We start from the raw sequence: 13,498 nt of genomic DNA on the forward strand, positions 1-13,498 counted from the left end.
TTCTCATACTAGATACACTCAGACTTTTCAATAGGTCAGTTAGTGTTGTGGCTCTTTTGGGAAGGTATTTTGGACTAAGCACCAATTTAGATGGTCAATAAGGAGCTCCTGTTTTCTGTAATAGACACAGAAAGCTCTCCATCAATGAATCTATGCTGTCTCAGAAAACATGTTTAAGTAGAATGAAAAGGTCTTAGGATCTACATTGGTTTGGTTCTGGTTTCTACTTTCACATGAACTTATAATATTGCCAGACCTCCAATTAAGTTAGAAAACTGCATCTGGGTAGTTTCTGTGGCCAGTCCTCCCCCTAGTTTCATGGTCCTCCTCTTTTGCTGCCTTGCTGTCATTTAAAAACCATTTCAGTTTTAAGTTCAGCATAAATGTTTTACTGGTTTTCTAGTTCTTAATACCCCGGGCTTTACTATTTGTTTCCCTGTTTTACTAAGTCTTCTTGAATGTTTTACTGTTTGTTTGATTGATTCTATTTTTTTTTTTTTAAAGAACTGCTTTCTTTTGAACTTATAAATGAGCACTTAAGAGAAAGGACTGTGAAGACAGAGTTGGCAGTGTAAAAGACATTTCCCCCTATCTATTTCCTTTGAAGTTTGTTCCTGCCTCTAAATCTCTAAAATTAGGCACTTAGAAGCTTTGGGGGAAATGTGTGACGAAAAAAGGAAAGGGTGAAGAGGGTGGAATTTTTAATTTTGACTTATTCTCTTCCAGAAGGTGCTTTACAAGTAAAAGCATTATGTTTATATGCTCATACATATTTAGATATACGTACACACATAGATATGATGCTTTTTAAAAAGTGAGTTTCTGGAACTCATGATTACATAAATAATAAAACGCACCTCCCACCTACTGCTTCCTGAACCTGTCGTATTTCATGTAAAAGTAGAGAATTATCTATTTTTAGCATTTATTTGTTAACAGTACCTCAGAAGAATCTATTGGTAAGACATAGTAATTCTTGTCACACAAATAACTGTATGTGAAAATATTTGATTCATCTTTTACGATTCACGTGGTACTTTTCACAAATCTTAGTATTTCATGAATCTAGTGGAGCATTACTATGATTTTACAGAGACAGAAGGAGGTTCAGTGAAGATAAGTGACTGAAGGTCACAAAGCCAGTAAGGAGCACTGCATCCCAATCCATGACTTTGAAATCCCAAACCCGGTGTTTTACCATGCCGCATCAAAATCAAGGGCAAAATCCTCCATGCACACCAAACATTTGAGGGAAAACACAAATAGTTTTGGTCTTGACCAGAAAAAAATCCAGTCAAACATCTGGCTAGCCTATACCTGCAGTTGAAGATTTTTTTTTTTTTCCTGATTGCACCGAGTCCTTGTCTTAAACGTCAGTTACCGGTGTCCTGAAACGCATTGATTGTATGGCATCAAGAATTACCCCCTCCCTCTTATCCTCCATGTTCCATCTGGTCCACCATGTTCAGTACAGGCTATTTTAAGTTAGGTAGCATTTGCTGTGTCAGATGGGCTTCGGGGTACAGCTTATATACAAATAAATTTTAGTTGGAGTCTCTCATTTTTAGCAGTGGCGTACTAATCTACTGCTGAGTTGTCTACGAACTTCTCTATCAACCAGTGCTAAGGCTCCTTGCAGGTTCAGGGGCCGTCAGCAAACCAACACCCGGATTCTTTGCTTGTTTTCTGACTCAGGTCAGCTAGGGGTTATCTGATGCAGTTTCTCTTTAGAATATCATGCTACTTCTTTGAAGCTCCTCTCACATTCAAGCCTTCCCCCCAAGTTGGAGATGGCGTAACTTGAAGAAGCAGCCACTGGGCTGTTCTACACTATGCTGAGGCTGAGAGCCTGTTTCTTAGCCCGACGTCCTGGGTTCATCTTCCACCCACCTGGCTCGGCTGCTTTGGCCACGAATCCCAAGTCCCTGGGATTTTGCCAACGCCTTACAACACACAGCCGTCCTTTACACAGTCTTAGGGACTAAGCCTATTTGACTGTGTCCTCTACAACTAGCACGTGGCAGGCACATGGTAAGTGCTTGGGAAAAAGTTCTAAATGAATGGATCCTCGGGGCCCCGCTGAAGTTACATCTGTCAGACACGAATTACCCAATTTCAGCTAGTTTTTAAGACCATAATATGGGCCCGAGCCCTACCATCTGGATCATTTATCTTTAAAAATACAATTTATCAAAACACAGGTAATGGGATTCTTACTAATTCGGCATTATTTGCAGGGCAATTACTGCCAATACTTCTAATGATGCAGGGAAAGAAAACATAGCTTCAGGAGCTGGTATATGTCCTCTTGCCTGTGCACTTTGCTTTTTTCCTGAGAGAAACAGGGTTAAAAAGCACTTTAGCAGGACAACGTGCTTATAGTTAACACTACCGTACTATATGCTTAAAGGTGGTTAAGGTGGTAAATTTTACAACAGAAAAGAAAAAGGGCTTTAAAGAATTTACTAGGACAGTCCAGATTTTTGGAACTTGAAAGAAAAAAAAAATCAGAGAAGCCCTTACCCCTTACTGGAAATTCACTGTTACAATACATGGAAGTGAGCAGCTGGCTATTCGTGTGTATACAAGAGTCCTCTCTCAAAGAAGTAACACTTCACACGCTGGCTAAGTTGGTTACGTCCAAGCTTTTTCACAGAAATTGCAAAGCCCTGTGGCACAGTCAATTAAGTGTCTGACTCTTGATATCAGCTCAGGTCATGATCTCAGTGTTGTGGGATCGAGCCCCAACTCGAGCCCTGCATCAGGCTCTATGCTCAGCATGGAGTCTGCTTTTCCTCTCCCCACTTGTGTGCGTGTGTGTGCACGTGCTATTGCTCTCAAATAAATAAAATCTTAAAAAACAAAAACAAAAACAAAATGAACCTGCAAAGCCCTTCATGGTCTGGCTTCTGTTTCCAGGTGAAACCCAGACAGTCAGTGCTGTTTTTTCAATTACTCGAACAGGGAGCTTTCTTGTGCTTCACACACTTTTCCCATCATTTTTTTAATCTTTTAAAAAAAATTCTTAATTATTAAGATTTTTCTTAAGTAATTTCTACACCCAACGTGGGGCTTGAACTCACAACCCCAAGATCAAGAGTCGCATGCCCTACCGACTGAGCCAACCAGGAGCACCTTAATTTTAAGCAAACTCTATACCACATGTGGGGCTCGAACTCATGACCCTGAGATCAAGAGTTGCATGCTTTACTGACTGAGCCAGCCAGGTACCTCCTCTTCTCTTTCATCCTGCAGAGCTCAGCTTCAACACCATCTCTTTAGGGAGGCCTTCTTTAAACTCTTGAGGTGGGGTCTCTTGCTCTGGATTGAGCCATTGATTGATCCACACACTCCTGCAAGAAATCTGGACTTTTCCTTTGTAGCATTTAATACAATTTTATTTATGTAATGATATTAGTCTTTCCCACAAGCCTGAATGAGGTAGGGACTGTTTTCTCTTGCTAACCATGGTATTAGTAGGGCCCCAGCAGGTAGTCACTCAGTATTCTCTTAGCAGGTACAGCCTTTTCCCACAAATCTGTCTTAGCAGATACTCTCTAAGGAGTAGGTGGAGAGGTACACAAAGTTTGTGAGCTTTGTGATGGAGACAGTGGTTGAATGGCCAGAGCGATGGCAGAGTTCAGGGCTGGTGTAGCGGGGAAGCAAGAAGGGATCCTGGGGAGACTAAATGATGCTCATTTAATGAGTTTCCCCCCAGGTCCCCAAAATCGCATTCCTATCCCAAATGATTCATTCTTCAATCACCTGTGCATCCATTTCTTTAGGGAAAGAGATAAACCTCAGAGTATAAAACCAAGGCCAAAATAACTTTGCAGAATTAGAATGTGTCCAGGAAACCAATCACAATTCAACTGGATTGGACTTCAACACAGAAATGACCATGTTCCTCCAAATAATCTTCAATCTCAGAAGCTTCCATTCCTCTAATACATGGAAAGAGAAATACACCTTCTTCTGCTGTCAGTTGCTGAGAAAGAACTCTGTTCTCCTGTTGGACGAACACTATTTCTTTTTTGCTGCTCTTTTCCCTTCTCCTTTCTTTGGTTTCCCCTTGCCACGAAGCTTCTTTAGACGCAACTGCTCATCCCTGAAGTCCTGATGCTCGTCTCTGGGTGGAGAAAGAAAAAACAATTAGCCAGTATTTTTACCTGATGGGAAAAGCACACCAATCTAGCACTGTTCCTTCAGGCTGTTCTGATTATCAGTCCCTGACTTCTATAGGGCACATGCTCAGCCTGGTGAACAGAAAGGACAGGTAGTCCCCAACATAACACATGGGTTGTGTTCCAAAAGTTCATTTCTAAGTCACAGTGTCCCCTCACAGAAACAATGCCACGAGTGACTAAAATTCCCAGGCCAGCCCATATAAACCTACGCAACAATGATACAAAGCTAATAATGACCCCAAATTTCCCTATAAATACGCTAACACTGAACATAGGGAAACAGAAAGTAGGTCTAAGGTGGAAGAGCTACACAGAGACCGAGAGCCCCAGGAAATAGCACCTACTACGTACGAGGAGAAGAGGTCTGAAGAGGATGCCACCTTAATGGCCGTGGATAATCCACACAAAAAGGCTGCTGAGGAAGGGCTCAGGTAGAAGGAAGCCAAATCAACAGACAGGTACTCTAGAGATCAAGGCAGCCAGGGCTGTTTGTACCTATGGATGGGGTGTAAGCTGAAGACTGCCTAGACTCTAGAAAAATGATTGCATTCTAAGATTAAATACCTAAAACTGTATAGCAGCATTTAAATATGTAAGGTTTGGAACCCATTTCAATCTGGGTTCAAATCATAGCTCCATCAACCATTTAGTAGCTGTGTGACCCTGGATAAGTGATTTTCCCTCTCTGTACCTTAGTTTCCTCACTTGTCAAGTGTGGATAATAATGGCATACAAATTAAATATAAGAAGGGGTTGTGTTGGGCCCAAGTGTTAACTCCTTAGGTAGTTTTAAAATAGACTTGTTTTGTAGGGTATACTGTTCTATTCCACGAACACAATGGATACAGCTGACCTCTTCGGAATTAGCTGTGATTGCCTCCAAATCATCTGTTCTCAACAGAGCAGCCAGAGTTAAGTCTTCTCAATTATAAGTGAGATCGTGTCACTCCTCTGTTCACAGGCCTACAGATGGTTTCCCATTTCACCCAGAGCAAAAGCCAAGACCTTGTCATGGCCCTCAGAGCCCTTTATGATCTGCCTGTGGCCCTACCACTCTCTCCATTGCCTGTGCTACTCCTGGAACACGCCAGGAGAACTACCTCAGGGCCTTTGCTCTGCTCTTGCCTCTGCCTGAACAGTTCTTCCCCAGATCCCACAGTCTCACTCACCACCTTCAAGTCTCTGTAAGAGCTCATCTTCTCAAAGAGGCTGACCTAGACTCTCCCTCTCCCAGCCTACCACATGCCCTCTGAGTATTCTTCATTCCCCTCAGGCGGCTTTACTATTTTTTTCCCACAGCACATTCAACTTTATAGCATACCACATCATTTACTCATCCAGTATGTTTGTTCTCCTCTTCTTCCCTCTCTCTTCCATTCCCATCAACCCTCAGCCTGAATGAAAGCTCCAGAGCCAGGGGTCTTTGTCTGTGATGGTAGAGCCCAAGCACCTGTGTGCCTGAGTGACTGACTGAGTCAGTGTTTGTGAGAACCTGTGCCTCCCTCCCTCGTTTGCAGGTCTTTGAGTAATATTTCCTTTACTGAAGATTGCCTAGTTTCATCCTCCCTGATGCCACAGGGGGCCTTCCATTAGAGGCACCATTTACCGTAACTAGTGACTAAATACATGAAAATAATTATGCTTTTCCATGGATAACTAAATGCTAAGTATTTTTTCCCTGTCCCCAAAGATAGTCAAGGTTTTATTTTTCAAACAAATGGAGAGTGGCCCCAAACAGGTATATTAAAATAGCTCAATGTGATTTTTTTTTAAATATTTTATTTATTTATTCGACAGAAATGGAGACAGCCAGCGAGAGAGGGAACACAAGCAGGAGGAGAGGGAGAGGAAGAAGCAGGCTCATAGCAGAGGAGCCTGACGTGGGGCTCGATCCCATAACGCCGGGATCACGCCCTGAGCCGAAGGCAGATGCTTAACTGCTGTGCCACCCAGGCGCCCCAATGTGATTTTGTTATGGGTTATAGTTTTCTACTCAGGAGATCTGCCTTCCAATGATATTTTACTTTGGGTCTTAATAAAATTAATTTTTATTTTCTGAGCTCAGACTAATAGCAAGGGAGAAAGCCCCAGAGCAATTCCAGAAATTCAAAATATGTCATGGATTATAATCTCTAAAAGAAATTCAAAATATGTCATGGATTATAATCTCTAAGAAAATCCATTTTGCTCACTGCCGTTCCCCTAGTGCCCATCTTAAGAGTCTGTACATGGAAGGTACTTAAAAATATATCTGTTGGATGGATGAATGTACCAGTTTTTAGCTACCTGGAATGAACTATTAATTTTATTATATTAGAGTGAATAGTCCCAAATTAACCTTTGTATTGCTGTCCTAAGACCAATTAAAACAAGTTAAATTTTCTTAAAAAGTAGATTTATTTATTTTTAAAGTATTTTATTTTTAAATAATCTCTACACCCAACGTAGGGGTCAAACTGACCACCCCGAGACCAAGAGTCATATGCTCTACCGACTAAGCCAGCTGGGCACCCCCAAAAAGTAGATTTATTTTAACTTTACACAATTATGCACTGTTTGAATTCTTTTATAATGAGCATGTATCAGTTTGGTAATTAAGACTTTCTTTTAAAGAAAATGATCACCTAGGTATTTGACCTTTTCTCTTTCTAGAGCAATACATAGTCCTGAGCACCCATTTCCTATACATACAGGTGAACTGCAACTTACTTAGACCAAATTAATATATCAAAAGGGTACAAACTAAAAATGCCCGAAAAAAGTCAAAGGAAATAAGAACTCCAACAAAACTGCCACTAGGAAAGAAAGAAGACTTGTACAAACCAGCTGGGGAGGAGACTGGCTTTGGGGCAGGGACTCTCTTCATCTGACCAATGAGAACCTGCTGTTCTGGGGCGGGGGGTGTTGGGGGGAGGAGCTGGGGAGAGAGGCTTTCCTCTGCAGCATTTGGATCAGTTTTCCTTGGCATCCTTTAGAGTGCTTTTTTTTTTTTTAAAGATTTATTTATTTGACAGACAGCTGGAGAGAGAGGGAACACAAGCAGGGGGAGTGGGAGAGGAAGAAGCAGGCTCACAGTGGAGGAGCCTGATGTGGGGCTCAATCCCATAACACCAGGACCACGCCCTGAGCGGAAGGCAGACGCTTAATGACTGAGCCACCCAGGCGCTCCTAGAGTGCTCTTAAATTAATAAATAATTAAACATATCTATAGCTCAGTATCTCATCAATGTTAGTCCAGTTTTAGGACATAATTAAAATATGTTTTCTAATATGTAAAAGTTTCCTTTTTTGTTTTGTTTTTTTTCAGTGTGCCCATTATGAGTATTTTAAAAGCCTTTCCCCCCAAAACTATGCCTTTTGAGCTATCTGGGCACTATTATAAGAACCACAAAACTGTAAGGATAAAAAGGCTAACTTTCTCCTTTTCTGATCTACTAGAAAAATCTCTTACAGGTTACTCTTTTCGTTTTTTGCCATTACCTATAGAGGCCAAGAAAACGCAGCGTCCCCATGAGCGCAAAATAAGTGTTGTGATTTGGATACCAGTCGTAAGTCTCCTTCCTCTTGGCCAGAGGCTGCTCACTGAACAGTTTCACCACCTTCATGGATTTGGAATCAGTAGGCCTGGCAACCTCACCGAACAGCCGGGCACTCAGACGAGTCATGCGCAAGGCATATTCTGAAAGTGAAGACATTTCTTGAGCAGCGAGGAGCAAAAGTCCCTACAGAAAATGAAAAAATAAGCAGGTTAGTGTATGAAATTCCAAGATTATCTAATCAACACTTTAGAAAATAAAAACAGCAAGCCCCAGTCCAAATGGTGGTTTCCTTTGTATGCTTTACATTTCTAATTTCTACATCTGATGTTCCCATACTACTACCTTGCTGTACTGCCCTTTTTACAGTGAACCATTTTGTTATTTACTGATCATCAGTTTACCTATTTGTAGGCTAGATGAGGACAGGCAAATGAGTTATCCAACCACAGCATTATTATACCTTCAGAAAACACCCACCTCAGCAATCTGTAGAATAAAAATGCTGACTGCTTGCCATCTAAAGGTTTAATCATGGCAGAGAAATAATTATCCTGTTGTCTTTATTATCAGCCCTTTGAACACTGTTCTCCTCAAGGGCTCCAGATGGCTCTGAGAACTGCTAATGAGTTATGAGGTCATTTAGCCTCTAGGTTGCTGGATTGAATTCTGCCTAGAGACTGAGAGCCATTTGGGAAAAACAAAACAGAGATAGCAGTCTTATAGAAATAAACTCAACAGCTCTTAAGATTTATTTTATTCCTGAATAGAAGGACTTATGGGTTATACGGTTATCTGTCTTTATCTTCCATCTTACATATTCTGCTTTAATGCATACTAAGTTCTTAGTAGCTAAAAACAGTAACTTTTTCTTTAGAGGCACAAGCACAGAATGTTGAAATAGGTATAAGGATGGTATCTGTAATATGCAGAAATTACAGCTAATACAGATCAAAAATTATATCGGCAATACATAAAAATCCAGAACGCTGCTGGTGGAATAACAGTCTCATTCCATTCCAGACCAGATGTAGAGGTTACTGCTGGCAGAATATGCTAGTTTATGTGAAATTTTGTAGTGAGATGCGAATCTTTGCTAAGAGACAGTTCAGCTGAGATGAAAAAGGGTTGATAGCTAAACAGAAAAAAGATATAAACTTATCTTGAAAAACCAGTGGGAGGAAAACAACAACAACAACAACAAACCCAAAAAACCCAACCCTCCTAGGGCACCTGGCTGGCTCAGTCAGTAGAGCACATGACTCCTGATCTCAGTTGGGGTCATGAGTTCAAGCCCCATGTTGGGCACAGAGTTTACTTTAAACAGTAAAATCTNAAAAAAAAAAAAAAAAAAAAAAAAAAAAAAAAGCCTCCTAAACGAGAATGGGGCCAAGTAAATTTCAAAATAACTCTTGCAAGAAAAAAAACCCAAAACCTGTATTTAAATTAAGGAATATTCATGTCCATTTCTAGATCCATTGAAAGAGCACAGGCTGACCTCAAACCAATTGCAGAATGCCAATCTCAAACCATTTACCAATCTACAGACCCACCAAACAGGCCAAGAGTGCCATCTGAAGGCCAGCAATGGGAGAACTGTCGGATCCAGGGTCTCTTCCCTGCCCCTCCAACCTGGGGATCACCTTCAAGCCTTCTTCCTTTCCCTTTCAGCACTCCTCTTCTCAGATTCACTTCTCTCTCAACTCTTGCTCCATTGTGTGGATGGGAATGGGTGGGGTTAGGGGTAGGGTTATATTTTCATCAGTGAGAAAAAAAGGCATTAACAGTTTAATGTATAAATAGGAAATAGTAACAAATCAGTGCTATAAACCTCTAAAGGCCTTGCAGATGCCCACAGGTGGCCTTCAGAGACTACAGTTTCTTTGCATGCTTTACCTTTTCTCTTCCTTCAGTTGAATTATCTTGTTCCATATATCAGATAAAAAAAAAAAAACAACTAAGAACAAACAGTTTCTTAATCAACTTTGCTTTGTTTTGCTTAATAGCTATAATAGCATTCGAATAGATTTCTGTGGCAAGTGCACAGTATTTCCAGTTATTTGATGGCCAGGGAACTATTGTTGTTTTGTTACAGTGTTCTCAGACAAGTATGTTCCAAATTTCATCATTTTTAAATGAAGAGGCAGCATGAGGTCCTGAGGCCTAAGTTTTTGCATTCTGGCTCTGCTATTTATTAGCTGGGTTATTTTAAAGTTACTTAATTTCTAAATCTAAGTCTCCCTTTTAGAAAACAAAGCTTGAAGGACTACTCTGAGAAGTAAGTTAAAGCTATGGCACTCAGTAAATGGTAACTTAAAAAGAAAAAAACCTAAACGTGTTTTTAAGTTTGGTGCTCATATGATCTAGCCAGACACAATTATTTGTTTCTTGTCCTTATTTATTTTTTAAAGTATTTTTTTAAAAAGATTTTATTTATTTATTTGACAGACGGAGACAGCGAGAGAGGGAACACAAGCAGGGGGAGTGGGAGAGGGAGAAGCAGGCTCCCCATGGAGCAGGGAGCCTGATGCAGGGCTTGATCCCAGGACCCTGGGTTAATGACCTGAGCTGAAGGCAGACGCTTAACGACTGAGCCACCCAGGCACCCCTATTTTTTAAAATATTTTTTAAAGATTTTATTTATTTGAGAGAGAAAGCAAGCATGAGCAGGGGGAGGGGCAGAGGGAGAGAGACAAGCAGACTCACTGCTGAGTGGGAGCACAACATGGGGCTCCATCCTAGGACCGAGATCATGACCCTGAGGCAAAGTCAGACACTTAACCAACTGAGTCACCCAGGTGCCCCTACTTTTTACTATTTTATTTTTAAGTAATCTCTGCACCTGACACAGGGCTCAAACTCACAACCCTGAGATCAAGAGTTGCACGTTCCACGACTGTGCCAGCCAGGTGCCTCTATTCCTTGTCCTCATTTAATCATGCAAAGGAGATACATACTCCATGCAGTTAAACCTATACTTCCCTGGAATGACATCCTCGCTTAGAAAAACTGACAGCCAGAGAAACACAGGGGAGGGGACCAGCAACTTAGTAACTTGACAGACAGCAGGGTGGAAGGGACTCCTTAGGAGAGTGGTCACTGAAGCCATCACAGGATGCTGAGTAATTGCCAGGCTCACTTTGGAATGTAGCAAATTACTGGGACACATAAATGGTAAGTAATGAAGTCTCAGAATCCATTGGGACATGGTTATATCACAAAATCCTAAAACTTCTATGATGAAGAAAGGGAGTAAGTCTCTTCAAACCTGAATCCCTTAGTAGAAACAAAATCCATTTGCGAGGCAGAAGAAAACTGAAAATGATTATAACAATGATCAATTACTGCTTTGTAGTTTCCTTCCACAGACCAGACAATGTCTTGGGTGAGAATGGCATAGGAGTTTTTTAACTGGAAAGCCTTACTTAGGATTTTTCAGGACCCTAGTATGCCTCCTTACAGATTCTTTCAATTTTATCTTAAAAAATAAAAAAGATTATGCTAAAGACATTAAAGTAATAGGCAAATAACTTACATGTCAATTAGATTTTTATTGTACAAAATAGTCACCTAAAAAACTGTCATTTTTCCTTAAATATGATCTAAAGAAAACAGTGCCATGAGAAAAAATTAACTGGAGTGGAAAATGCTAAGCAAAAATAAATAAATAAATACACGAAACACAGTTTTCAAATGTGCTGGAGCAAGACATGTGAAGCCCACAAAAAAATTCCCATATTTTTACTTTGGCATAAAACGACAAGTTTCTTTGCTCTTTCTGATAGGTTTGATACATTTAAAAGGTCAGGTTTTCAATAATTGGCTTTGGATTAGTTTTGCCTCTGTTCTTTGAAAAGGGAAGATGATGTGCAGGAGTTCTTAACCTGGCTATCCCTTAGCGCGGCGAATCCCGCTGGAACTTTAAAAAGGTATGCTGCAATGTGCGTGTGTGTGCGCGCGTACACATTCGGCTGGGGAGAGCTTGCTCTAGTTTCTCAAGAAACCACCGGTTGGTGGAGAGCACCAGCTATGGGATCTTGCCTCTGCGCTTTGACGGCCATGTCATGTTCGCAGTAGCAGGCATTCTTTGCCTCGGTTTTCTCATCTAGGACCTGAGAAGTTACACAGCCTCACTGTGTAGAGGCTGACACGCACCACTCACGGCACAGTGGGGTGTCCTAATAATCATCAGGCCTCAGGGAACCCGTTCTGCACACGTATTTCACAGAAAAACTAAACACAATGCTTTATTATTTTTGAAGTCTGGCACCAATTGTTTCACTGGGTCATAGAGACGAGACCGACTGAACGTACGTCCGCTTTACTCAGTACAACAAAAACTCCCCCAATCCCCTGCAACTGACCGGATCAAGCTTGCCTGTGACGGAAGAAGTGTCGAGTCAACCACGCTTGCATCGGTAGGTATTTCAGGGGAAAAATTTTTCTTTTATTTTTATAATCTCTACACCTAAGGTGGGGCTCCAAGACCCCGAGATCGAGTCGCACGCTCTACCCACTGAGCCAGCCAGGCACCCGCAAATATTTTTCTTTCAAATGGCAAAATCTGCATCCCCCCCCGCCCCAATTTATGGTGCAGAAATGCCATCTGATGAGCTGAGAAACTGAGGCTTGCAGGCGACCTAATCAGGAAGAGAGTAACTGCTGCGCCGGAGAGGAAACTACGCCAGCGTTCTGGTAAATTCCTCAATTTACGCAGGCAAAGGCCAACTTGTTTGTAGGATAGTGTGAAAACTAAGCTGGTTAATAATGAAATCGACTCATGTTATTCTTAGCGACTGTAGAAGATTGGAGACCCTCGCAGGACTCTCCAACGATCGCCTGTATCTCACTACAGAGGCCCCCCCTCAAAGCTCTCGGACAATCTTACCTACTCGCGACTTTCCTCTCCTGCGCGCCCCTCTCCCGGAAGACCCGCCCCCGACCGGGCTCCAAGCTCCCGCGGGAGTCTGCAAACGAGAGCAGTGGAGAAACGGAAGTTCGCGGCTAGAGGGGAGCCCTAGTGAATCCGGAACTACTAGCTCTCTCTTGGAGGCCTTAAAGGTCATACCTGGCACCTGCGCAGTGAGGGCAGTGAGTCGCGTGTGCGTACTGGAGAGGGTTTAGGGATAAAGACTGGCTTTAGTCTTGCCAGCATTAAATGTATTTTGTTGGAAAATGGCTTCAGAGCCGCCATCCAAACAATGGTTATGCGCGTGCTGCGTAGTGGAGGATGAAATGCACTTTACTTTTTCTGTTCCTTCCGCTTCTGTGTGTTTTCTTTTTCTTTTCATCCAGCTGAGGCCTTGATGTGCTCAAGGGCGTTGCTTGATGTGGGGCTGAAGGGTCTTCTGACCCATCTGGGATGCCATTTCCCTTTCTTTCCACTTATACACTCTTCTAATGGTCGATTAGTATCATCTGTAGGAAGCCATTCTTGTTACTCTTGCTGGATTAGGGCGCCACTTGGAGCTGCCTGTGTATCTCCGGTGGCCCGGAAGCTTCTTCAGAGAGTGAGGATGGGATATTTATCTGACTCCTCAGTAGTGACCTAGATACTGCTTGGCAGGCAGTAGAAACACTGTAAGTATATTCCTTAATACTAAATCGGCTCTAAAGCTCGCCACACCTCATAAGCACTGTATGAAGCGTTTATTGACCGATAGTACGGCTGAAAACACTGTTTTCTGAGCATTATTCAAGGGCTTTCGTAAATACTCTAAAAGGTACCCTGGAAATAAGGCACATTAACAGCAAGCCCTATACCTAGAGGGTCTA

General features: G+C 41.9%; 1 protein-coding gene across 1 annotated transcript; it reads right to left on the minus strand.

The window, feature by feature from the left end:
- Nucleotides 1-1,004: 1,004 nt before the first annotated feature.
- Nucleotides 1,005-12,724, minus strand: MRPS33 (mitochondrial ribosomal protein S33). Its single transcript, XM_002921679.4, has 3 exons — nt 12,612-12,724; nt 7,668-7,909; nt 1,005-4,129 (listed from the first exon to the last, which is right to left on the minus strand). The coding sequence occupies exons 2-3, from the start codon at nt 7,880-7,882 to the stop codon at nt 4,024-4,026; spliced, it is 321 nt and encodes a 106-aa protein (XP_002921725.1). The 5' UTR covers nt 7,883-7,909; nt 12,612-12,724; the 3' UTR covers nt 1,005-4,023.
- Between the last annotated feature and the right edge of the window lie 774 nt (nt 12,725-13,498).

This window comes from Ailuropoda melanoleuca, chromosome 1 (assembly GCF_002007445.2).
Source record: "Ailuropoda melanoleuca isolate Jingjing chromosome 1, ASM200744v2, whole genome shotgun sequence".
Classification (NCBI taxonomy): Eukaryota; Metazoa; Chordata; class Mammalia; order Carnivora; family Ursidae; genus Ailuropoda; species Ailuropoda melanoleuca.

Bases quoted from the DNA above. Each gene is read 5' to 3' on its own strand.
- MRPS33 (XM_002921679.4), bottom strand. From the start codon at position 7,882: ATGTCTTCACTTTCAGAATATGCCTTGCGCATGACTCGTCTGAGTGCC. The intron at 4,130-7,667 runs GTAATGGCAAAA...TTCTCCACCCAG, and splicing joins CGTTTTCTTGGCCTCTATAG to AGACGAGCATCAGGACTTCA.